The sequence below is a fragment of the Pelecanus crispus genome, chromosome 8, assembly GCF_030463565.1.
Source record: "Pelecanus crispus isolate bPelCri1 chromosome 8, bPelCri1.pri, whole genome shotgun sequence".
In the NCBI taxonomy this organism is placed as follows: domain Eukaryota; kingdom Metazoa; phylum Chordata; class Aves; order Pelecaniformes; family Pelecanidae; genus Pelecanus; species Pelecanus crispus.
Window position 1 is genome coordinate 13803078 of NC_134650.1, and position 25819 is coordinate 13828896.

Below are 25819 nucleotides of genomic sequence, written 5' to 3' on the forward strand. Positions count from 1 at the left end.
TATATAGGGGCTTATCTAGGGTTATATAACTGAATAAATTAATGGTTCATGAACTGGAAAGTTGAACCCAGACGTTTGACTTCCACACTATTCACTTATCCCTGTGCAAAACATGTGGCTGACGTATCACATATCTATACACATCATTAGCGTTACTTCACTCAAATGCCTACAAATCCACAAAATGAAAATTGAGAGGGAACCAGTGCACCATTCAAACCTTGGCAAGAGTGCGATGACTGGGGTGATAAGACACAGTAAATAGAAGGTGGGGTCTGAAAGCTGTTTCTCCATAATCCAGTAGGGGTTGGTGGGAGGGTTGCAGACCACGCAGGTGGCATTGTAGATCAGAGAGAAGGCGAGGTAAAACACCACACTGCCAATCATCGTTACCAAGTGGAACACGGTCTGTAAGCAGAATTGCACAAAATGACAGTGATGCTTGTAAGACCCTGGCCCTGGGTGCAAGAAGGATACAAAGGCAAATTGGAAAGAATGTATCCAATAGTCCGTGCTACTGAAAAGTGCAGTAGGAGAAATACCTGGAAAGCAACTTACAAAACAACAGTGACAGTGAATACAGTTCTTTAAGAAACACGTCGTCATATATTGAAGTATGTAAAAAAATTGTGGACTGTCCTGTCCAAAGGCACAGTAAAAGCAAATTCTGTCGCTGTGCATGTGAAGGTATTATCCTGAGGCTAGTAATAAATTCTGGCACATTGTGAAATCTCAGTGCATCTGTTATTTACTTTTTGTGACCCAGAATTCAGGTAAATGACTCTGAAAGACAATGCCATGTCTACACAGTATGCTATGTTCAGAAAAGAAAAATAATCATGTGAACAGGACAGGTCAAACACATACCCACGTTTTCATTTCTAGAGCCTGGTGCAAGAGAATAGTGAGGAGGGAGATGGTATTGATGGGGTTTCCAAAGGAAAACACATCTATGTCCGAGTCCTCGTATGTCTGGAAAACAGGTAGATAGACTGTGATGAAGCCTGACTATTCAGAAGTGAATTTTTTCTATTTTTTAAGGAGGCTAGGAGAATGAGAATATTAATGACCCTGGTACTTACCAAATAGGGGACAAAGAAGCAAATGAGGCTCTGATAGAAGGCATCCAACATTGTAATAATAAAAGTTGACAGCTTGTATATCTGCAGGAGTTTATAGATAACAGTCATTATGATGGGACACACATCTCTAGTCTGCCCTGCAGACATAATTGCTGTCTGTTTTTTTTCCATTCAGACTACTGATTATAGCTAACTGGTCTCCATGAGTAAATGCTTCCAGAGCAGCTGATTTAGACCAAAGGCTTCTCTCTGAACAGGCATTTTCTCTGTGTTAACTAAAGACAGACCTGAGGAAGATTAGCCAATCACTAAGGGTCTTAAAAGCTGAATGTCATGAATGCCCAATCCTTCCTCAAGGGACCCCATTCCTCAAACTCTTTTTCAAACAAAGCTCTTCCTAGAGCTATAGAATTGGTCAAAAATCCTTTCTATTAAGGTTCCTTCCATTGAAATATCTATTTTGTGCCATTTTGATTTGACTACTTGTCATATTTAAACTTAAGTAGCGACCTGTGGGGTCACAGCTACCATGGAGTGGGATGCATTATTGCAGTGACAGAAGGCTGGGCTCCTGTTGTTTCAATGCAGACAAAATGCCAAAGCAACAACAATGACCTCTCCAAAATGGTGAAGAACATATATTTCACATGTCTGTGAGGTCCAAGAGCTCCTAAGAAAATGGATGGAAAGTCCTACAGAGAATCCTCAAATTCTGTACTCCCTTGCCTAGGTTTGTCAAAACAACATTAAACACGATGTGAACCACCAGTGTTCATCAGTGCTAAAAATCACAGTCCAGGATAATGAAAGTAGGTATTAGGAGAAAAAGAAGGCGAGAGAAGAATTCCTAAGTGCCCTGCAATTTTGTGATTTAAAACTGAGGCCACTTCAAATTTTGCTCATCAACATTCTCATAATTCCCTATGAAAAATGTCAAGGCATTTTGGGAATAAGTGCTACTGTACTGTATGTATGTGCAAAACCAGGTATGTATGTCTGTATTTGTGTGCTCCTTGCAAACATACAGAGATCAGACTGGTTCTCTAAACCTGACAGGCAAACTGAGCTAAAAACATATTTCATGCATATTTTCTGAGGGTTACCAATACTGACTATTCAAAGTAAAAGAAGTAAATAAAAACAAATAAATAAAGTAGATAAAGTAAATAAAAAACAGTTCATGCCTGGAACAGCCTAGACACTAAACTCTGACAAAATCCTTTATGTATTAACAGGTGTATATCTGAACCTGAGAGCAGAAAAAAAATGTCAGATTGTTTATTGATTTAGGGGTTTGAGTTTTCTTGTCACTTTTTACTGTAATGTTTTTAACAAGCTTTTCTTCTTCAGTAGGTTGAGACTTTGAAATTTGAGCAGAGTTTAATCAGGGACCAGCTAAACTATTTTACCCTCATTCATTACATTTCTCATCCTGTTTTATTTATTTCTCCCTATGCCTTCACTGAGAAATTTTCTGTATATATGGTGTGTACATATATACATACACACACACATATTTGCTCCATCATCTCTTCTTCAGATGAGAAACACCAAACACAGGGCTGATACACTAGCACATCACTTTACTTATTATAATGCATCATGCTGGCACCAAACTGGATTGCTCCATATATTTAATGTCAGAATAAACCTTCCCATTTACATCTTCCAACTATGACCAAGCATCCAGCCTCACTTCCAGGAAGCAACTTCAATTATATGTTCCTTGCCAGTTCTTCTGACAGCTACAATTATACCTTCTTTTAGTGGACATCAGTAAACTAGAAACCGTAAATGGATCGTCTGGTTCCAAGTAAGTCTAAACTTTTCTTTTCCTTCCCTCCTCACAAAACCAAAAAAACTGTGGTCCTTTGGCTTATCAAGCAGTTATTTCAGCAATCAGGTCATACCTCTGAATTTTGTCCATTCTTGTACAACTCGGGCAAACCTAGAAGTGTTTCTGCAGAAACATCTCTATCCAGGACTCCAAAGAGAAGAGGGGGCATTGAGGTGAAGAAGAGATTGAAAAATATCATCTGCCAGTAATCTATCATTGTGCTGCCTGAGAACCCACAGAAGAACTGGTACCAGAAGAGCAGGCTGATGTAGCTCTGTGGAGAAGCAAATATAAACATAACATCCCATTACAAGCTGAACTGTGGCTTCCCACACGTGCAGAAGCACATCCTTCATGCTGATGTGATTTCATTTCTCTTTGGGTTGTGGGAGTTGTGAAGCTGCACCTTTCCTATGGCCTCTACATCCTCTTCCTATCCCCTTGCTGTTCCCTACTATTACAGCTGATCTGGACCCTTTAGTTTGCAATGCATAGGTGGTCTATGTTTCTTATAGTTCCACCTACAAGGTTTATGACTACATTTGTTATTAACAGAGTGTCCCAAGAATACATTATTTTGGTTAAAGGTACTGTCAGTAGGGAGCTCTGTACTGTATTCCATAAAGCAGTGTATCTGAAGGGTCTACTTCACACCGATCCACTGTGATGCAGCTTTTTAAAAGCCATTAGGTTTCTTTAAGAAAATGTCAGAGAATAATTAAGTAAATTCTTCAGAGCTCTCGGGACCAAATTTAAAATCCTTTTACAAACTAGTTATTTGTGCGGAATCAAAGGCCTCCTGCTCCCTAATGGTACCTGGGAGATAATAGAACAGCAGCATCCAAGTCTGGAGAGCTATTTCACATGGCAAATAAATATACTTTGAACTCTAAAAGGATGCCCAGTCAAGGAAAAAAAAAGTTTCCATTTCCACTACAAATTTTAACACTCATAAGAAGTAATCCTTATTCAAAATCATTTAAAAAAAATGCAGATACTTTGAATTCTAAGTACATAGTCTTTCATGCTCAGAGTGTATTTCATGTCAAATGGACTTGTTTGCACAATCTTGTAGAAACTGTATTACTATCAGGTTTTTCCACTTTACATTATTCTTCAATGCACAGCTCATTTGCATATACATTAAATTTTTAATAAAAAAGCCAGATATGACTTCGTCATTACTTGTGTGTGGTTCCTATCAAATTAAATGTAAAAATTCAGAGGTTTTACAGACAACCAATTCTTAGTGCAGAGTCATCTTCTGTATTCTAGCACTAATAATCTGCTCTTCCTTATGCAAATTTTATTTTGAGGCTCATGGGTATTATTAATAAAGTTTCTTGAACTACCATATAAAAGTTACTAAGCCTTGAGTCCTTTTTCCCTCTGGAATAGTGCTATCTCAAAATATATTTAGAGCCCATATTTTCCTCAATGCTTTATGCAGCACATTACTGAGAAGGAGGTAGCATACTATAAACTTGCAAAGTGAAGAACAGGAACGGTAGCTTCATAAAAAGTAAGAAGAGTATAACCTACAAAAAAACCAAACCAAACCAATCCAAAAAACCCAGTCCTGAACTTAACCCTTGCTAGGATGAAAAATTCCAGAATTTTAATAATCTTACCACATTTTTGTAGAAAAAGTAAATCACCATCTTTGCCAGGCGAGCATAACACCAATGTCCGTGGACAAGAAGCAGTTTTTTGAGATGCTTAAATCGGGATATTGCAAAGTCACTAGCCATCACAGCCTTTGGTAAAAAGAATAGAAGTTAATTTACAATATATCTTTTTCTCAAGCAATATGATGCAATTTGAACATAGACATTGAAATGACTTCCTACTATTGAATATTGCAGAAAAAAAAAAAAAACCCAACCCTTGAGAAAATAGTTGGAACTTTCTCTGCAGAACTCTCCATCTGAGGAGAATGAGGAAGGGGGATGTGTGGGAAAGAATTTGGGGCAGAAACACTGACAGAGAATCAACAGAAACTGGGAATGTTATAGCAGAGATGATTCAGAAACCAGATGCTAACCTAACACTGGACAGACATCTGTTAATTTTCCAGGCTTATGAGCAAACACACGTTTGTCCATGCATGCTAATTGTTGGCTCAAAACACTCTTTTTTGGCTGGACCCGTAATTACGAACTGCATATTAATTTACGACAGTAATGGTGCCAACTTGCATTTTTAAGACGACACTTGAGTATAGGGCTGCTATGAAACTTATTAAGCAGCAAGAGACCACGTGACAAAAGAGGAAAGGAAATAAATTGAAGGGATACCTGCATGCCTTCTTGGCCAGATATTCCAATTCCAACATCAGCTGCTTGAATCATACTTACATCATTTGCACCATCACCTAGAATGGGAAGACAGAAGGGAACACTAAAGGTGCAAGAAAGGGTGCTTAATACAACATGCCTGTATCAGAACAAGAAACAAATGCAGTTATGCTGATAAACAAAGGCTATTTTGTGCTACCATGCATCTTAATTATGGTAACTGACACTCGGTATCAAGCAATCATGACCTCTAGGATCTGATCTTGGTTGGAACATTCTCCTTCCCAAGGGACCTGGATCCACCAGGGCTAAACCTGAGGTGGGGACCAGCTGGGTGGTGGCATGGACACCCCACCCCCATTGCAGTTGACAATGTAACAAGCCAATTTCAGGAGTTACACTGCTCATTTCAACTTGCAGCAATATGTTAAATACATAACCAAATTTCCATGGAAAGAACAGCCATGGTTGTTGCCTGCAATGTGGAGATTGTGAATTAGGTTAGCTGGTAAAGCAAAATAAATGAAGCGGAAGGCTGAAAGCTTGTATTTTGAACTCTAAGGCAAAGTAAGAAATTTTAAAATACATCAGACTCTTCCATTTCTGTTTGGTCCACAGAGGTGTATTTTTTAGTTTTAAGTCATAAAAATCAATTCTGCAAGGATTTTAGTAGGATCACTTACCAAAAGTGGAGCAGGAAACTCAAAGCATTTCACATTATTTGGAAGTAAAAAGCAAATGAGTCAGTGCTTAATACCACTCTGGGGATAACTCTGTTTTCACCAGTTGGGAAAATCTGACAGGAAAAGGGCTTTATGAAAAGACAAAACAGTGACTACTATTGACTGCTTTCCATGCCCAAAGTGAGGGCATTCTGGAGGGAATGCGTACATATATTTGTACTGGTGTGCATGAAAAGGACTGCTGGGAGATTCTGAATTTGGAGTGCCTTCATGTTGTTTAAATGGGGGCCAGATTTGCTCAGTGAAAGCTAAAGAAGGACTTTGATATGTTTTTTGATCAGGAAAGACTATTTAATGCTATTTTCTCACTGTATCTATCTGAGGCACAAGAAATACCTAATACAATATATTCCATACATTTCCATAACTCATGAAGAAAGAATCTGCTTCCTTCCCCCTTTCTCCTGTGAGATTCAGAATGGAGGTACCTATGGACAGCGTCATCACTCGAAGCTGCCTCCGGACGAGCTTGACCACCATGCTCTTCTGAAGAGGGGTGGAACGGCAGCACAGCACTGAGCGGCAGTGCTTCGTCAGCACCAGGAACTTCTCCTCCAGGCCCCCCTGGAAGATCACATTCAGCGTCCGTCCATCAATCACCAGTCCGAACTCGGGACTGGGAGCCTCAGAGGCAGAGAAAGATGTTGGGATAATGCCAAAAAATTTCCTCCGTGGTTTTTCAACCTCATAATTCTTCATCACCTCTTCCAAGGTTAAATTCAAGAGAGATTCACAGGTTTCCTGTGAGAAAACAGAAGTGGTTCTAGAAATAGTTATCTCCATCTCCCTTTACAGCACAGCACTTACAAAGTGTATGTTTGTATAGTCATGCCAGTGGGTTTAAGCCTATCAGATAAACATTAGGGAAAACTGACTGAGAATTCATAAGATTGGAGATTATTTCAATGACGTCATCAAATCCTTCAGTGAAAACACTGCGCATCTTATCAGCTAGTTAACTGTGGTAAGAAATTATTTTAAAAGAAAAGAAAATAATCTTCACATCAGGAGGACATATTTGTATTTGCAGTCCTGAGAGTACAGAAATATAACAAACAATCATTTTTTTTAAAGGAGATTTTAAAAATCTAGTTCTGATACGAATGATATGAGATATTGCAGCATTTGCGTCCCTCAGAAATAAACTGCAGTAGAGAAAGAAGACGTTCAGATTTTCAAAATTAGGCAGTAGCTTTGACAGTTTGGCCTTTTCTGGGTCACAAATCAGGTGTGTGTCACAGTGAAGGACAGAAATAAAGCTTCATATTTCTCAGAACTGTGCCTCAAACACAAACTAAGTCTTTCCCTCTTAGCAAATTTGCCTCATTTTGGACCAAAGTCCCCTTTCAGATGCAAACAACTGGAATTGACTTAGTATCAAATACAAACAGATTTAAGGGGAGTGCTTTTACCTCTCCCTTACAGATCTCTTAAATTGGCACACCACTATCAGAGAAAACCCAGAATGATCTAAAAGTTATTTTGCTGCCTGTTAGTACTAAAAGTACTCCTTCTGTGGCATGGCACTGAATACCTGAGGAGCTAATCACTCCCTTTTCTACCTTTTCTGTCAGCTTTATTGAGTGATGATTCAGTTCTAAAATGTTATTTTCACTTTATGTTGCATAAGGTACATGTGTAGGATGTTTGCAAGATTTAAATTACACTTAAGTGGGAGGTTCTGGAATCAAACGTACCTCTGACACTAATAAAAAGCTGCATCTAGCATGCACACTGAAAACGTCTAAAAAATATTGAAGCAGCATCATCTTTCTGTGAACAAACCAAAAATTGTAGTGGAAATTCCTGGTTTGTTTTGGCTTTCCTTTTTAAATGAATCCCTCAAACTACCTACTTGTGTTGCTTCTTCCTGGAAGATATTTAATTTTCAGTGTTTGAATAAGCTGCTGGGGTCACGGGGGAAAGAGAGTCCCTTCCCACAGAAGCCAGTTCAAGGGTTAATTTGGCAAAATTAATGGGCTAAATGCTTTGTAGGTATTATTTGTTTTCCCCCGCTGCCTACATTGGGAGACACTTTCAGAAGCAGTGTTCTCAGCTTCATTTTGAAAGGGAGGGAGCTAAATCTTATTGTGCCCACTGAACCGCACGTATTCACACAAGCACCCGTATGTGCGCAGCTTGAGTCTGGATCGAGGGCCATACAGGGTGCTGTGGGTCTGTGTTTCCTGGAGCCAGGATGGTGGTCCCCCTTGCAGCATCATTCCTCTGACAGAAACCTTCTTCTAATTTCCATCCTAAATATATTCATTCTGCGTTCTGTTAAAGCAGATATGCGTATCAAATGAAATTACACATTGAAGCAAGGAATGTATTCCATGCCAAATTCTATATCATCTTTGCGTGTTTCCCTATTTCCGTGACATTAAAAGAGAGAGACATTTGCATAGGATTTTATTCTTGTTTGGAGGGCTACTAACTGCAGACAAAAGCAGTTAGAAAGTAGGCCATCTAACTGCTCTATACAATTGCCTATCACAAAAAAAACCAGTCAGTATTTTAACTATATTTAATTAATCCTCACAATAGCTTTATAGAGAAAGGCAAACTTGTATCTGTAACCCCCCTTCTGTGGGGAGAAAAACTGAGGGAACTGAGACCAGTGATGTGCCTAGTGGCAGAAAGGAGCCCTGCCTTCCCTCCTCAACCTCCTGTCTACCCACAGAAAGGCTCGTCTCTCTGTAACTCCTGTTACTGCTGAGTATGAGCCACAAGTGTACACTGCATAAAAAGGACAGAGCAGCACACTGGGAAAAGCAGTTGCTGCCTGGGGCACCTCAGTGGCACTTGGGTCTCTGTGGGAAGTAAGAGGTCACTAGCAAGAAAATAAAGAAGGTGGCATCACAGCTGGCATTTTGGACCCTGCTTTGGGGCTTTAGAATTGGTCAGGGCTGACTTCTCCTTAGCAAATGGATCTGGTTTAGCCATAATGCCTGAACTCACTCTCCCCTAAATTCACCTCACAAAGCTATCTGTCTCACCAGGATGCCAGGAGGGATGAGACGCTAGGCTGTGCATAGCAGTGGCCATCCTGCTTCCGAAAAGCAAGGCATGGTTTTCCTGGTACCCTACTTACGTTGCTTCACAATCTTCAAAAGATAAGGTTGCTTTTCTAAAGCCTTTTACTTTCACTATCATTCATGACATTTACCCTCTTTGAAAGTTAGGACTCTATTTTCTTTCTTCCATTCAGATGGTTTCAGGAATAGCCATGGATTGCACCACAGATTGTTCACTGTATTTTAGTGAATCACAGGAGCTGACAGATGCGCCCTTGAAGTGATTATCCTCACTCTGGAGTACGTTTGCTTTGCCTACTGCTTGACCTTCTTATTGCCCATGGAAATTCAGGGAATATCTGTGCACACCAGTACGTGTGCCACCATGGAATGTCAAGAAAGTGACTGTGTTTTTAACCTGTCCACAAGAACTATATTTAGGTTTCCAAGATGGTGAAATGCTGCTTACACAAAAAGATACTGGATTAAATTGTTCACTAATGAATTTCTGATTAAGCCTAATCCTATTAGGGAACATGCGACTTGAAAGTTCTGAATTTAATTAAATCTACACCTGCATACTTTTTCCAGACTGATTCATACAGTACTTTCCAAATGTCTTCCTACAGTTACCACCTGGAGTTAAAATAACATTGTGACTGAAATTTTGATTGCAAGATGAAAAGTCAGATATCAATATTATTAAGGAATCAGGCACTTAAACTGCATATTACCTTCTTTCTAAAGCTCACTATTCAGGTAATTTTTTTTAAAGAATATTTTCAGTTGGAAAAACTATTGTACTTTAATTGAATAAAATTCTATGTAACTGTCTCATGTTCCAGTTCATCCTGTTACATGTGGTCTAAAGAGTTTCTGGCCTAATGCTGCTATGCGGGTTTTTGGTTGGCTGTTTTCTTGTGTTGAATGCAGCCTAAAGAAAAACAGTGCCAAGCTGCAAGACACAAAGAAAGAGAAAGACAGCAAATTCTGTGCATCTTTCTGTACCCACCTTATTTTCAGTGCTAATGGTGAAGACAGTGTCTCTTTGGTTCAGGAGTTTACAGGAATATGCAATGTTTACTGCTGTTTCCTGTTTGTCTCCTGTCAAGACCCAGATTTGTATCCCAGCTTCTCGAAGAGCTGCAATAGTATCAGGCACTCCATCTTGCAGCCGATCTTCAATCCCAGTTGCTCCTGGGCAAACAGAAAAAGAAGAAGTGAACTAGTTTTCTTTCACTTGCAAATCATGTTGTATTTTCTTTTTTAAGAAAAGGTCTTTCACTTCCAGTTGTGACCCTGAATTTATCAAGAGCTGAGCCAAGGTAGTGTTCAGCACATAAACACCCAGGCACAAGATCTGCATTTGGATTAAGATCTGAATGTGTCAGCAATCAAGTTTTGGCTCTTCATTTTGCCCATTGCTAGAACAATGCATTTCATTTCTTCTTAATAATCCAAAATGACAATGTACTGGCAGAGGAATTACACCATATGCATTTTTAAAGTACTGCATTAAGTCCCATCAAAGCAACCAGAAAAGATGAACTTTGACTATTTAAATGAAAGCTATCCCTATTGTCAAATTAGATGCTTCACCCATCAAAGGGAGAAGAAATGGTACAGTAAGTTTTCTTTTTGAAAATGTGCAAACTTAGAAGCAGATGCCAGCACTCATGCTGATGGTAAATCACCATCTGAATGTTACAATACTCCTTTTCTTATCTCTTCCACTAGATGTCAGTTCGAAGATGCTGTAACTGTGATACATTAAAGACAGATACTGATTTAAGCTAGAAGAACACTTTTTGTAAAATAAAGTATGAAGCCATATGGAGCCTTAAGAGTTGGAAAAGGTGACAGATTCTGACAAGATCTATATTACCTTTTACGTGGTTCTGCTTATGGCATTTACTGTTATTACTCTAATTTTTTAAATCACTGCAGAGATTATGAGAAGCCATAATGCTAATAGCTTGCAATCACACAAATTCAGGATAACGAAGTATAGGCACAGATTGGATTCACAGAAAGATGAGACTGAGACAACTCTGGAAATCAGTCTTAAAGAAGAAAATGTTTGGAAGCAAACCAAAAAAGAAATCACTGAAGTGCTCCGTAATTTAACAGAATAGTGGTGTCAGATACAACGGTGATGGATGATGCACAAGTGCCAATGAATCTAAGTTTTAACATGAAACATCCTTTTACAAAGTGCAGAAAGCAAACATGACAATGCAACAATATCAGGAATTCACTAGCAAAAATGCCTATGTGTGGACAGCAGTTACCGTTTCTTATAATACGGTTTAATTACTCAAATTCTCTTGGAATTTGTGCTCAAAACTGAAGTTATTTTGTAGTATGTTATAGGTTTATCTAAGGACACAGACACATGATTGAATTATGGGAACTTCATTATCTACTGTGTCAGCTGAGCCACAGTAACAGCTGCTGTACATGTTCTTTGCTCCTGGCACATGATAGTTCCAGTACACTTTTTCAAAGTTACTGCTGCTCAAAATGCATGAGAACTTGTTTAGGCACTGTCATTGGACTGTATACCCTAGTCCTGAGATTTCCAAACCTCAGAGGAAGACTTTTTGATATAAATTAGTATAAGCTGTTGTCTGTCTGATTGCGAAGAATATCACAGGAGAGCAAGTGATACTTCACGCAATGATAATTCTTATTTTTAGCTACCCAGCAAGGTGAGTTTGGTCTCCAGATGCTGCGCTGTCTCCATTAACAACTCATCTCTGTTGTCAATAGCAGCTTCTGCCTCCCGACGAAAATTGGCCCATTTTTGAAAGTCATCTTCATTCAAGACCTGCATAACACAATTTAAACAGAGCTCATTTTAAATTTAAATAGGAGAAGAATGCCAACATTCTGGATCACAGAGACTTAACTCCTATCCAGGCTGGTAAAGTACTGTGCCGCATTTAAAATAACACAAACTTTTCCAAGCGAAGTCTACAAGAACTAGCAGTAATGAGAAAAATAGACCTGCCTTCCTGTTTGTATAAATGGCCTGCAGCTGAGACTTAAAAACATGACCTAGAGAAGCTCTTGATCATACAGCCCTTACTTGTGACTCTGAACTGGAACACACAGTTTCTGAAGGTTGCTCTACATTTCTCCAGAGCTTGAATATGACCTATTTGTTGCACATAGACAACTTCTGTATTAAAGTGTCAGGCTAAGATGTACTAACCCAGGCTGAGGGCAAGATTTTTGAAAGCTGAATGCCAAGCAAAACAGGAAAAGGTTGGCTCCCCTGTGGACTTTTTATTTCTTGCTTGGAATCACTGTAGAGAAGGTCAGCTAGAGTTACCATAAGAGAAACAGAAATGAATGTTTTGAGGCTGACCAAAAATCCATCATCTGCTCACACTGAGGAAAAAGAGGAGAAAAGACTGCAGAGCAATCAAATAGAGGGACAAAAAGGTGCGCTGTATCTGGCTTGTTCTCTGAAGCAGAAAGAATTATAACCATTAAATAAATCTATTGACATGTACAGAGCAAAGCTGTAGATAATATTAGGCTAATGCCCTCCTACCTTCTTAGCTATGCACAGAGTTCGTAGGCCATCATGGGCATAGCAGTCCAGATGCTTCTGTGTTTTTTCTTTTATTCTTTTCATTCTCTTCTCTGCACTAGTGTCAGCTGTGAAATACAAGGAAAAGATTCTGTATTTTAAGTACAGATCATTTCAGACCTAATGGCCTAAGATTAAAAAAGGGTAAGCATTAGAGAAAACTGGATTCAAGTACAATAGCAATTCCTTTAAAAGCTCAAAAGCGTTGGCTGTGCATAAGCTGGAAGCTTGCTAAAGATCCTTTTTTCCTTTAAGACAACATTACTTGCGTTTGTTTGTTTGTTTGTTAATGTTATAGCACTCTTCCTGACAAGCTGAAATACAATGGTCAGGCCCTTATGACAGTAATATTGCAGAGTACACAATCCACATGGGTTAGCGCTGTCAGTGAATTTTAATTAGCCCATTCCATATTCTAAGCACTGCTCAAGTTAAATAAATACCTCTGTTCTGATCTGCAAGGATAACACTAGAGAAAGCTTATTTGTTTTTTATACTTCTAATGCCTAGATATAATATTTCATGCAGAAAAGAGTACTGCAAACTTCTTGTGCTTCTTTATGGGAGGCGCAACAGAAATAGCTCATTGGCTAATTACCTTTGGCAGAGTCTTCCAGCAAGTCCATTATAACAGAGTCGGCTCCTTTTGTGTAGACAACAATCTCCTTGGTTAGAGGGTGTCTCACCACTACAGACATCCTTTTTCTTACTGAGTCAAATCCCAAAGTGTAGAGAATATTGAAAGTCAGGAGTGTGCCTTGTGGCAACCGTACGGTCACCTGTTCAGGAGTTCGGGACACTAAAGTAAAACTATATGCTTGGGCAGCATAGACGAGTGCTGCCTCATCTGGGCTCTCAGCCTCATAACAAAAGTCTGTAGGCAAAGAACTGTTAGTCATGGATTTAAAAACCTCATCCAAGGAAGCACTACCAATATCTGTGCTGCCCTTGCTCTGGAGCTCATCACCTCTACTGCTGGCACAGCAGTCGTCATTACTGTCACAGCAATCCAATGCGGCAAGATGCTCCTCGGTGTTCTTTGCACTGAAGCTAGCGCCTAGGTCTGAACTAGACTGAGATGATGAAAAAGACTGACTAAGGCTTGCTAATTTTAGCCGTTGAAATATCTGATGGATCTTCTCCAGGGTGATTCCTGAAGGTTTTATTGGTGGTGGGACTGTGACCTAGGAATACGAGAAAACCTATGGTTAAAAATAAATAAATGCGAACTACAAGGTACTTTTCAAAACCTCAATGTATTTTTCTGTATCTAACTGATGATAATTAGAAAAGCAACTTTTTTTTTTTCCCTGTTTAACTGTGGTGGGGAAATTCAGTAGAGGAGTCATAGGTGAGTTGCCATCCAAATTTGATGGTGATTTGTTTCTCCACCTCTGAAGCAGAGATGGAATCAAGCCCCTTGTAGTTCTGTCAATGGCCTGGGAGATCAGAGAAAAGCCAGTATATTCAACGTACTTCTTAGAGTATATATAATATAACATCGGAAAAAATGCAGATACAGTGGTAGCCATAGCTATTCATCAAACATAAAAAGCCATGTTAGGAAGGGATATAAACAGGCAGTGAAACAGTAGATATTACACAAATGGTAAAAGAACTAGAGGACAACACCCAAGCAAACTATTTTTCACCATTTCAGTTTTCATTGAACACTGCTCTATGTTGTTAAATTGAAACGTAATCAATTTTCCTCATATATTTAAAGTTAGGTTACCCTTTGTCTTGGCTCAGTAGCTGTGGACACCAGGACTGTATTACAGATAGCAAGGGCAAGAAAAAAGTCGGTAAGGGATGTGGAAGTCTTCATATGTATAAAAGGAGAAAGATTTTCAGTCTGGAGTGCAGCTTCTCTCACTCGCCTCAGCAGCCTGCTATCGGGAGTCACATCCTTTTCCTGGAAGAGAAATTTCTTAATGAGGATTATTCCCATTTACCCTTGTCCCCAAGGAAGAACTATCAACTTGATAGTTTCCTCTTGCCTCTTATTGAATTTACACCTAGAATTATGTACGGTAAATGTCTTTTGTACTTAACATCTAGGGAAAAAAAGATACATTTCTAAAAGCTGCATAACTAGATAATTAGAAGGAAATGAATCTTGAAATAGAAGATGATTTCAGAATTTTAGTTCTTTAAAGGTCTACTAGGAATCAAGAACAATCTGTACTGTATCCTGAAACTTTGAAACTGCTGACTACTGAATTAAAGGATGTTCCAGATGGAAGGGGATTTGGGATCTCCCATTTCAGTGTGGGAGCTGATTGTTATTTCAACAGAGAATATGTTGTTCTTATGGCTTGGTTATAGCAGTATCACTTTTTGTTTCCAGAGTCATTTTGGTTTGCACCCAGAAAGAAAAGCTGTCTCAAACTGTTCTTCCTCAGGTTTCACAATAAATAACTAAATGCATACATACTTCATTTGTTCCTGAAATGTTACTGTAATTTTACTACCACCCTCTTTCTAACCAAACCTAAATATGCAAGCCAAACTAATTAACAATGTCACTTACCTACAATTTAATCTGATGTAGGGCTATGGGAGTATTACTTTTAATGGAAATTTCATGTTAGCAGAGTCTGCTTTGGATTTAATTCAGGGCCATATTTAACAAGAGCTTCCAAATTTAAAAGACACCTTCCTGTGAGCCAACACTTTTGGATGCCTTCTTTAAGGAACTGCCAGAGTGATTTAGCTGCTTTCTAGTTCATCTCAGCTATTACCCTCTCCTCCTTCAATCTGGCACAGTTTTCCTAAGTTCCCTGAATATGCAACAGAAGTCAACCAACAACCTTCACGGTAGTACTGAGCTAAATATGTTGCATTGTAACTCCTGCTTGCTAAAGTGAATAGCGTTCTTAAATCATCCTAATAATTGCAAATAAATATGCTGCTCATTTTGCAGCACAGAGCTCCATTCAAATCCAAAGATGGAACAAGGTTTCACACTTTCTCTGCTGCAGGAGGCTCTGGTTCCTCTGGCTCAGTGTTTTCATGCTTTTTTGTTTCATGTATGGGGAAGTGTTTTAAGTATAGATGCAGTCCTTTCTCTACCAAACTGATACATACTGAGGACAAGCCTGATTTTTTTAGTTATCTTCTCAGGTCTCTTAAAAGGAATCAGAGCCTGAAAAGTTAAAGCTGTCATTCTTTAGACACCCTTTCACAATGTTGTACCGCAGCAGACAGTTACTGTGCATAACTGTGTGTCTGTGGCCTATTCTGTGCTTGCTACATATGGCAATCCCAAATAGCTTAACTGGACAATTCCGATGAAGAACACATGTGTAGACACAACTCTCAAAAGAGTTATGTTGGGAATTATATTAAGTTCAAAACATGAATGATTAGAAAGTCATTGACTGTTTGCCCACCTATTTATATAATTTCCTCATGCATTGCCAAAATTAGAATGAACCTCATGAACCACCAATTATTACACATGCATCTCAGTCTCCTATCCATCATCATCCTACCCAATTTCTTTTGCATCTATATCACCAATATCTGCCTCTAGTTCATGCCAAAAATGACAACGCACTAGTAGGTATTCCACTTCAGCAGAAACTTTCTGAACTCAAAATTTTCCTCTGGAAAAATAGAGAATTGTCAGGTCAATTATGGCCTCAGAGACAGGCTTTAAAAACAAAATAATAATCATAATAGTAAATTTAATATTTATCAGAAAAGCTTTTCTCATTTTCTTTTTCACATTCAGTGAAAACAGGGCTGATCTGAATTTCCAGCCTTATAGAACTTCAGGAGATGAAAATTCAGACAAACAAGTCTGCTCATTGACCAGCCTGAACATAGATAAAAACAAACAAACAAAAAAAGAAAATTAAATAAAACAGTACTAATGATGATGATCAGTTAAATGTACCACCTTCTCAATGTTAGCGATTTTGTTAGTGAAAATGCTAATCTTATAAAATGGCTAATGCCATTCAGTTTTTAAGATTTCCTCATTAATTTGATAGCATTTCTTCTACGTGATGGCACTAAAACTTGATGACAATAGGACAATTGAAATCTTCATGAAATGCTTCTTAACAGCAAGGCATTATTTGTTGGAGTTATTAAATCTAGAGGGAAATGTGCTGTCATGATCTTAATTCATAAGAACACCTAAAGGTAGGTAGAGTAAATGTTAATGCTCTATCTTGTTCCAAATTTGCTTACCATTTTATATTTTTCCTACTCTTTTAAAGTTCCCTAAAGTCCTTCTGTCAACCATAGCTCTGCTGCTTTATAATACATTATTTTATTTTTCCCTCTGAGAATTTGCAGCAGCCACAAGGAACCAAATTAATAAAGTATACTGGCATTGTCTCCTTTTGAGGTACCCAGAGAAACCAGTAAGTTGGCCAATGCTACCTTCTAGGTACTAAAATGAGATTGTGTCCTCTAGTTGGGCTGAAGGTTGTCTCTCCAGAGGGCTAGACAGGCAGGATGAAAATCAGTTTCTGTTTTCACAGGAGGTGTTAAAGAACAGGTAAGTATGTTCTTTTTCCAATTGCATTAGATACTGTAGATATCCATGACCAGTGGATATTTTCTACCTGGACTTCAGTAAAGCCTTTGACACTCTCCCCTGTAAGATCCTCATAGACAAGCTGTTGATGCATGGGCTGGATAAGCAGGCAGTGAGGTGGACTGAAAACTGGCTGAATGGCCGGGCTCAGCGGGTGGTGATCAGCAGTGCAAAGTCTAGTTGGAGGCCAGTGACTGGCGGTGTACCCCAGGGATCAATACTGGGTCCAGTCCTGTTTAACATGGGCGGAGTGGCTGATACACCAGAGGGTCATACTGCCATCCAGAGGGACCTCAACAGGCTGGAGAATTGGGCTGACAGGAACCTCATGAACTTCAGCAAGGAGAAGTACAAAGTCCTGCACTGGGGAGGAACAACGCCAGGCACCAATATATGCTGGGGGCCACCCATCTTGAAAGCAGTTTGGCAGAAAAAGACCTGGGGGTCCTGGTGAACACAGAATTGAACATGAGCCAGTAGTGTGCCCTTGCAGCGAAGACGGCTAATGGTATTCTGGGCTGCATGAGACAAAGTATTGCAAACAGCTCAATGGAGGTGATCCTACCCATCTACTCAGCTCTGGTGAGACCACACCTGGAGTACTGTGTCCAGTTCTGGGCTCTGCAGTACGAGAGAGACATGGACAATACTGGAGAGAGTCCAAAGAAAGGCCATGAATATGACTAAGGGACCGGAGTGCCTCTTATATGAGGAAAGGTTGAGACAGCCACAACTGTTTAGCTCAGAGAAGAGAAGGCTGAGAAAGGATCTTATTAATGTATATAAATACCTGAACAGAGGTGCAAAAAGGACAGAGCCAGGCTCTTTCAGTGGTGTCCAGTGACAGGACAAGAAGCAATGACCACAAACTGAAACACAGGAGGATCCATCTGAACATCTGGAAACACTTTTTTACTGAGGGTGACAGAGCACTGACACAGGTTGTCCAGAAAAGCTGCGGAACCAGCATCCCTGGAGACATTAAAAAGCTGTCTGGACATGGTCCTGGGTAAATGGCTGTAGGTTAGCAGCGGGGTTGGACCAGATGACCTCCAGAGGTCCCTTCCCACTTCAACCGTTCTGTGATTCTGTGATGTCTGTCTCCCTCCAGATTTCTCACAGATGTTTATGAAATGAATACATCAGTCACTATATTAATCCTGGGAGATTTCTGAAGTAAAGACTACACTGTTCTTCTTTCCTTTCCATTCCACATAAAACCTAAGACATACACAGACTTCACACATTTTTACGGTATCAATATAAACACTATAGACTTGGCAGCAAATCTCAGCTATGCGTTTTTGGAATAGCTTGGATTTGTGTTCAAAAAGATCTGTTCAGCTCAGTCTCTAATTTTCCAAGTGTAACTGCTTATAGGTAGATGTCTGTTAAGAGTAGCAAAGAGATACGATTGCTGACAATAAGCTAGGAATTTGCTTTTCCATTGTCCAAGACCTGGTCAAGCTCCTTCCCACCGAATAAACTTTGCCTCTGAATTTTTGGAAGCTGTAACTGGACATAGGATTCATCATTTCTGATGAACTGCATAAATTGTATGTAAGGAGGCTCCACAAACTGCCATGGATCATGAAGACTATGGACAAAAATATTGGAAGGGGCAAAAGCAGAGGGTAAGCCCTAGGAGTTAGACTCTGCATCGTACTTATGTTACTTTTACTCCAGGAAAGACAAGCAGTGCTATTTAGTTATTCTTCTAGGATCTGCAGGCTCCAGTTTAATTAACTTTATCAAATGCCATGAAAAACCCATCATCCTCATCTCTATCTCAGAGACGCACTGAGATGAACATGTTAATTGATAAGTGCTTCTCAGATTTCAGCAAAAGATCAAAACTTGTCAAGCAGAGAACACTCTCACGAACAGGCAGGCTGAAATGCATTCTGTAGCTGCAGAGCTTCCTAATTGCAGAACTGCTCAGAATACTGAGACAAAGTTCAAACATGCTGATTTGCAGGCATAATCAATTACCACTGTACAAATGCACTTAAAATACCATATGCAACCTGCTTATCACCAATTCATGTAAGGCTGATTGAGAGTAGGTAAATTTTGTGATCACTGCATAGATAATGTCCCTTTAAAAACTGTTCACATATAAATTTGACATTTGTAAATTATTATCTTTTGTTTGGCACAGTTACTTTCCAATTAAACTCTTTACATTTTGTAGGATACTATTATGGTAACGGTCCTCTTGATTTAAAATGCTTTTCTTGGCAACAGTTCTCACATGCAGGTGCTCATAGCAGATGCTGTGCTAACCCTTACCCAAAAACCACTGTGTCTTCTCAGCAGTGCAAAGTTCTTCCATTTTACTATTACCTGAGGCTACCAGTTTTCATGAATAGTTTCATGCGGCTGGCCCATCAACCCTTGGAAACTTGACATCTATTAAGAAAACAGCCAACAACAACAAATTGTACAATGCCAACTATTGGCTTTTGGACTTTATGTTGTAAAGCAGGTTTTTTTTTTTTTTCTCTTGCATTTTGTTGATCTGAAGAAGCTGAGTCTCACAGTTTCACAGTAAGGACTGTTTGACAATCATTGACTGCCACTGAATACTTCAATACTTTTATTTTAACAGAGCCATTTATCCAGAAGGCCTCTGCAAGCCTTAAATTAATCAATTTAAATAGCAATCTTTGTGTGTTCAATCACACATTGTTGAAAGATGGATTTTTCTTAAGAAAATTTGACTGCTGAGATACACAGATAGTATCATGGGCCTGAGTGTAACTGAAGTACTCAAGATGTTCCGGACATGTAGCAAGGTCCAAATGCATCAGACAAGATGATATTACGTTCCAAAGGGCAGGAACCAGAGAGACAGAAAATTTTACTATCCCCATTTTATTAATAGGGAATTGGCTTGGCTGGTAAAGAAGGATACTACTATGCATCATTTGAAGGACATCAACATACAGGACAGCCTCTGGGCAATACCCAAGTGTCTCCTTTTTTACTACATCTTCATACTTGTCATACAGGTTAAACGATTTATCCAGCTAGAGTGACACCTATTAGCAGCTAAGGCTGGTTATTTCCATGACAGCAACTTAATCTTCCTCTACAAAGGAGATGTTTGATACTAGTTCCTCAGATATTGTTTTTACAGTGGCAAAAAAAAAAAAAAAACAAACGTGGCAGTTTGTTTATAGAAGAAAGTGAACCCATGGAGATGTTCTCAACATCGCATGAGGACTGGGCTGGAAAATGCTAGGATAACAACTGACAAACCCCCCCATACTCCAAGAACAGGAGGAGTACTGACTGATACATACTACATGACAGATGAACTGAAGGATCTTATAATGCACTTAAACTACTTTGACAAGAAGAGCAACTGCAGAAAATAAAGTTCTGAGAATTTTGTATTTACTAGATTTTTTAAAAAGCAAGATCTGGAAGGGTTTTCCAGGCATTTAATTTATTGGAATTCTAATTTTGAAAGTGTTGGACCTTGTCCTATAGTCCATAAAAGCCTTTCTGAAATGTCTGTTAAAAAGCTTGCAAGAAGAAGAGTCTGAATTTAATTAGGTTGTGTTAGATTTTGGGAAGTCTCAGATCTAACATTCAGTTGAGTCTAAGATTTTCCTGGAATTGCAATGAAGACATGTACTTCCAAATCAGTACTTGAGATGACGCAGAGGCCACTGAGCTACTGAAGGGGGACAAGGCTCTTCAGCATCTTGAAGAGTTCAACATCTTGCAGGGTTTAAGACTTTATTCTGATAAGCCCTTTTGGCTTAATTGGTTTAATTTATATTATCTTTGTGAGAAGTGCTCCTTTTTTTTTGCCTTGAAAAATGCAACATTTATCTTTTGACACACAAACAAACTCTCAGAACTGCTCTGGAGAGTGCCGCTTGGCCATTTTGCATGTACAGCACAGGGGTGGCTGAACATTTTTTAACAGAGACGTGTTGCAGTGCTAGTAGCAGAAGTAGTTTGTGACTTTCTGAGCTATGTTCAAACTCAGACTTCAAACCCATACCTTCTTCCTGACCGTCATCTCCTAGCAGGACCTGTACCTCCTGTTTCTGCAAAGCCAGGCCCCAGACTCATGTCCCTAGCTCCTCTTGCACAATCCTAGCCCAGAATCCCCACCTCACTTTCCCTGGCATTTTAGTGTACCAGAACAGTACAAAAAGCTCATTCCCCTTTGTGCAAAGCACCTCGTGCTGTTATGAACCACAGACTCAATCCTTAGACCACAAATTCATGTCTTGTCCTCCTATCAACCAACCATCACAAAAACTCACCTGTGTGCCCTGTGCTGGTTTTGGCTGGGATAGAGTTAATTTTCTTCATAGTAGCTAGCATAGGGCTATGTTTTGGATTTGTGCTGGAAACAGTGTTGATAATACAGGGATGTTTTTGTTACTGCTGAGCAGTGCATACACAGAGTCAAGGCCTTTTCTGCTTCTCACCCCACCAGTGAGTAGGCTGGGGGTGCACAAGAAGTTGGGAGGGTACATGGCTGGGACAACTGACCCCAACTGGCCAAAGGGGTATCCCACACCTTAAGATGTCATGCTCAGCATATAAAGGTGGGGGAAGAAGAAGGAAGGGGGGGACGTTCGGAGTGATGGCGTTTGTCTTCCCAAGTACAGTTACATGTAATGGAGCCCTGCTTTCCTGGAAGTGGCTGAACACCTGCCCACCAATGGGAAGGAATGAATGAATTCTTTGCTTTGCTTGCGTGTGAAGCTTTTGTTTTACTTATTAAACTGTCTTTATCTCAACCCATGTGTTTTCTCACTTTTAGTCTCTGATTGTCTCCCCCATCCCAACAGGGGGAGTGAGCGAGCAGCCATGTGGTGCTTAGTTGCTGGCTGGGGTTAAACCATGACACGCCCCCACTCTTCTGCTGCAGTCTTTGATACAAGGACCCAGATTCCCAAATCCGCACCTAGCTCCCCCCTGACTGCAGCCTGCACACTCTGAGCATGGACTCCAATGCTTTGTCTCCCCCTCCCCTCTCTGAGCTCCACCAGGGCTTGGATTTCTCCTGTCCACCTCTTGGCTTCCCATCACAAAATGCTAACAGAAAGGAGAACTCCTTAAAATGCATCAGCTCAAATCTGCTTGTACTCACAATGGTACTGCTGAATGCCACTTGAGACTGGTTGCTGTCACGACGACCGAGTGACCTGTTCCTTGTATGCCCCTGAAAATGAGCTCTGGCACTCTGGCACCTCCTTAAAGGTCTCATGGTCCTCTGCTTATACGCGGCTGGCCTCTCAATATTCATGGGAGGAAGAGTGAAGTGTTGAAGTTTTGCAAAGTCTTCATCATCTAAATCCAACTCTTTGTGGGTTTCCAGACGTCTAGCTGTAAAAAGAGAAAATGAAACCTTACCTCTTACTCTGTTTTTTGTATTGCTCAGGAGGAATTCCTTGGTAGGTTAAAAAAACTGAAACAAACTAAACCAAAGCCAAAACATCTGAAAAGCCAGCACCAGAAAAACTTCACTATCCACTTCAGTTTCTGACAACTCCCACTCTCCAATGTTTATTAGTGCAAGAAAACAAAAATGCTTTTTCAAGGTGATCAGTCACTTTTATGGACTTCTGCTAGTGCTTGGTCCCTTTAGCTGCACTTTGTAGTTGACTGGAACAGGAGAGTGAAATATGGTAATTCACAAATTTGCTAATGTTTTCAGTCACAGAGCACAAACATCTTTTTGGCAGCTGCTTGCGAGCTTAATAAAATCCTTTGCACTATGTAGAGAGAAAGTAGTGACCAAGAATGGGCCTGAGTCAAACCCCCAGATTCAGAGCACCGAATGCCAAGAGACTTCAGATACGGACTTACGGACTGCAGCTAGGTTCGACTGAAGAAAATGTGTAGCTGTACCTTTCATATCACACAGAAGACTATGGTAATTACTTTTGGACCCACTGAGTTTAATTACTAACTAATCTCAATTTGTGAGCTTATAAAAGGTTGGCTGGCATTCATTTAGAAATGAAAGGGAATATGTTCTCTTTGCACTCTTGAGTGGGTATTGAATGCAGGGCAAAGCCTGAGATGCCTGCAGAGGGAACCGGAAAACCTTTCCCATCTGACTTCTGAATCATTTGAAACACCTTCGCTTTCATGAATCTCCATAGCAGGAGTCCTCACAAAATGGAGACAAATCCACAAAGCTCTACATTCAGTCAGAGGGCTCAGTAGGTTTAAATATTAAGGTTTAAATATTAATATTTACATTAATAATATCTAGTTGCTCAGAAAGAAAAGCAAGTCTAAAAAAGTGTCTCTCACCATTTTCCTGATGTGAAAACTCAATTCCATCGACAGTACACCGTCGGAACACCATTTTGTTTTCTGTTAGCGTCCCTGTTTTGTCTGAGAAGATGTACTGGATTTGTCCAAGATCTTCAGTAATATTTAAGGCGCGGCACTGTATGGGCAAATCTGCTTCTTCATCATACAGGTCAATGTCATTGTGAATTAAGAAGACTTGGCCCAACTTGACCAACTCAATGGACACGTAAAGAGAAATGGGGATTAAAACCTGAAAGAGAGACAAGTTCTCAGTGAGGGGTGAGACAAGTCTTATTCTTATTGCTTTCTGTCAGCAATGTCCTGGCACAGGTATACTAACAATTTTCAGAGAAACAGTTCTTCCTAGAGACATATTTTAGGACTGAACAATAATAGTTCAGCAGAAAAAAATATCCTGCACACAACAGCAATGGATAAACAGGGACAACAAGTGGGAAATTTAAGACAAGATTCCTGGGTCTTTCAGAGGATGCTGTTACAAAGCACATTTTCTGGACTGAGAAGCATGCTTACTCTTACCCTCCTGAAACTCTAAAAGGATGCAGTAGCATAGACTAACACTTCATGTAAAAAAGTTTCACAAGCAATTGCTTTGCATGCAACACTTCCCACCCACTAGGTTCCTTGCCCTGAAATAATAATGAATTCTTAAGATGCACAAATATTCAGTTTCAGTAATGAAGAATAATCCCCCTAAGGAATCTCTGAGCAGCCCTGAAAGTTATCTTCACATTTCATTCATATTAAAGAAATTCTGTCCACTTAAATCTCAGCAGTTACATCAAGAAATCTGAAAAGTAAATATGATTTTTTTCCCCATTCCATAAAATGTTCTCTCCCATTTAGTCTTAATCAGGCTCAGATATACAAGCATCCTACTTCTAATTTAGCTTCTTTTCTAAACCAGGTGAACCATACCTAGTTATTATTCCCCACTGGCAAAGATGACAATTTTTGTTTCACTGTTTTCCTGAGATATTAAGTGGCATTCTCATTTTGGAATTCTGGACATGGGCAGGAAAAAAAAAAAGCAAGCTGACATTTGGATGTAAACATCCTCTTTATTGCATATGCTAGAGATTCTGGACTTACTTAAAGATATAATACATGTCCTTCCTATCTGTATGCTTATGGGGTTTCAACAGCAAGAAAGAAAAATCGGCAGTTAGAAAATAAATAAATAAAAAAGAAGATACATTATATCACACTTGGATGATTTGAAACACTCCTAGCAAAATTTTCAAACAGGATTAAGAAGGTACTGCACAGCTATTAGTTGATATTAATTGTTCATAAGTGATTATATGCAGTTTTGAATAGCGTCTTCCTTGGAGGTAACAGAGAGGTTTTTGTCTTTTACCTGCAACAGGATTATCATTGTCAAGAACATGTAGAAACCAGCAAGAACTGGAGACAGAAAATTGCCATTCTCATCTGGGACGTCATAAAGCGGATGCTCTGAGAAGTTTCCAGTCCAAATGCCATGCCCTGCAGGAATGATATACACTGAGCAGGAAGGTGATTGACAAAGCTTCTGAAATTTGCAGATATGGACTGCTATGATAATTAAAATGAAAGAACATTCCCAAAGCAACAGTCCCCAAGCAATGCTGTAAATCTATTGGAGAATGCAAAGTATATGCAGAGCTCTGTAGGACATGCATATAATTGATATGCTAGTAAGAAATGAGTGGTCATGGATATTTTTATTGAACTCTCCTTCAGCAAGTGTCCCCCAGGGGTCTTAGCTCTGCTCAGAGCTCTCCTCACTCTATGTCTTGCTGCCAGAGGACTCCATCTCTACCATCCCATCTTCAAAAATGCTCAGTGCTGAAGACTCCCATTCCTCTTTCTAATAGAAAGAAAACTTATAACCTTTATATAGACAAACTGAAATCTTTCTTATCCTTCCTGACCATTCTTGATTTCCATCTGTCTTTGTTAGAGTTGACAAACCTGCTATAATTCAGTCTGGGCAGCTCATTTTTACCTTCTCTTCAATTAAGTCATACCCCAAAACTGCTTCTTCCCCTGTGTCTTAAATATCAGTATATATCATTGCACTACTACAACAAAGCCTCCGGTTCAGGACTTATACCAACATCCCATCACGATTACTTTACCACCTTTCATACTGCCCTTACTGAAATAAACTTTGCTCAAGGTTGTTACTAAATTTACAGCATCAGAAACTTCACACAGAGCTAGAACAAACAACTCAGTTTCCCTCATTGCATCATTGCTCCAGATGCCTTTTACCTGCCAAAACCCTCTATTAGCCCACTTCTCATATCCGGCTCTGATAAAACTTCTATTAGCACCAATTAAGCAAGCAGTTGTTTTGCAGCATCTGCCTACTAAAATGC

The 25819-nt window shown here is 39.6% G+C and overlaps 1 protein-coding gene across 1 annotated transcript in view; it reads right to left on the bottom strand.

Moving 5' to 3' along the window:
- Positions 1-25819, bottom strand: part of ATP10B (ATPase phospholipid transporting 10B (putative)) — a 52578-nt gene that overhangs the window by 3390 nt on the left and 23369 nt on the right. Inside the window, exons 6-20 of the mRNA XM_075715819.1 lie at positions 24814-24941; positions 23430-23682; positions 22258-22493; positions 14313-14492; positions 13176-13761; positions 12539-12645; positions 11680-11806; positions 9989-10173; positions 6388-6700; positions 5217-5293; positions 4551-4676; positions 2993-3193; positions 1083-1163; positions 868-972; positions 221-408 (exon numbers count right to left, since the gene is read on the bottom strand). Of these exons, the coding sequence (XP_075571934.1) occupies positions 221-408; positions 868-972; positions 1083-1163; positions 2993-3193; positions 4551-4676; positions 5217-5293; positions 6388-6700; positions 9989-10173; positions 11680-11806; positions 12539-12645; positions 13176-13761; positions 14313-14492; positions 22258-22493; positions 23430-23682; positions 24814-24941 (2893 nt within the window). The remainder of the gene's footprint in view (positions 1-220; positions 409-867; positions 973-1082; positions 1164-2992; positions 3194-4550; positions 4677-5216; positions 5294-6387; positions 6701-9988; positions 10174-11679; positions 11807-12538; positions 12646-13175; positions 13762-14312; positions 14493-22257; positions 22494-23429; positions 23683-24813; positions 24942-25819) is intronic.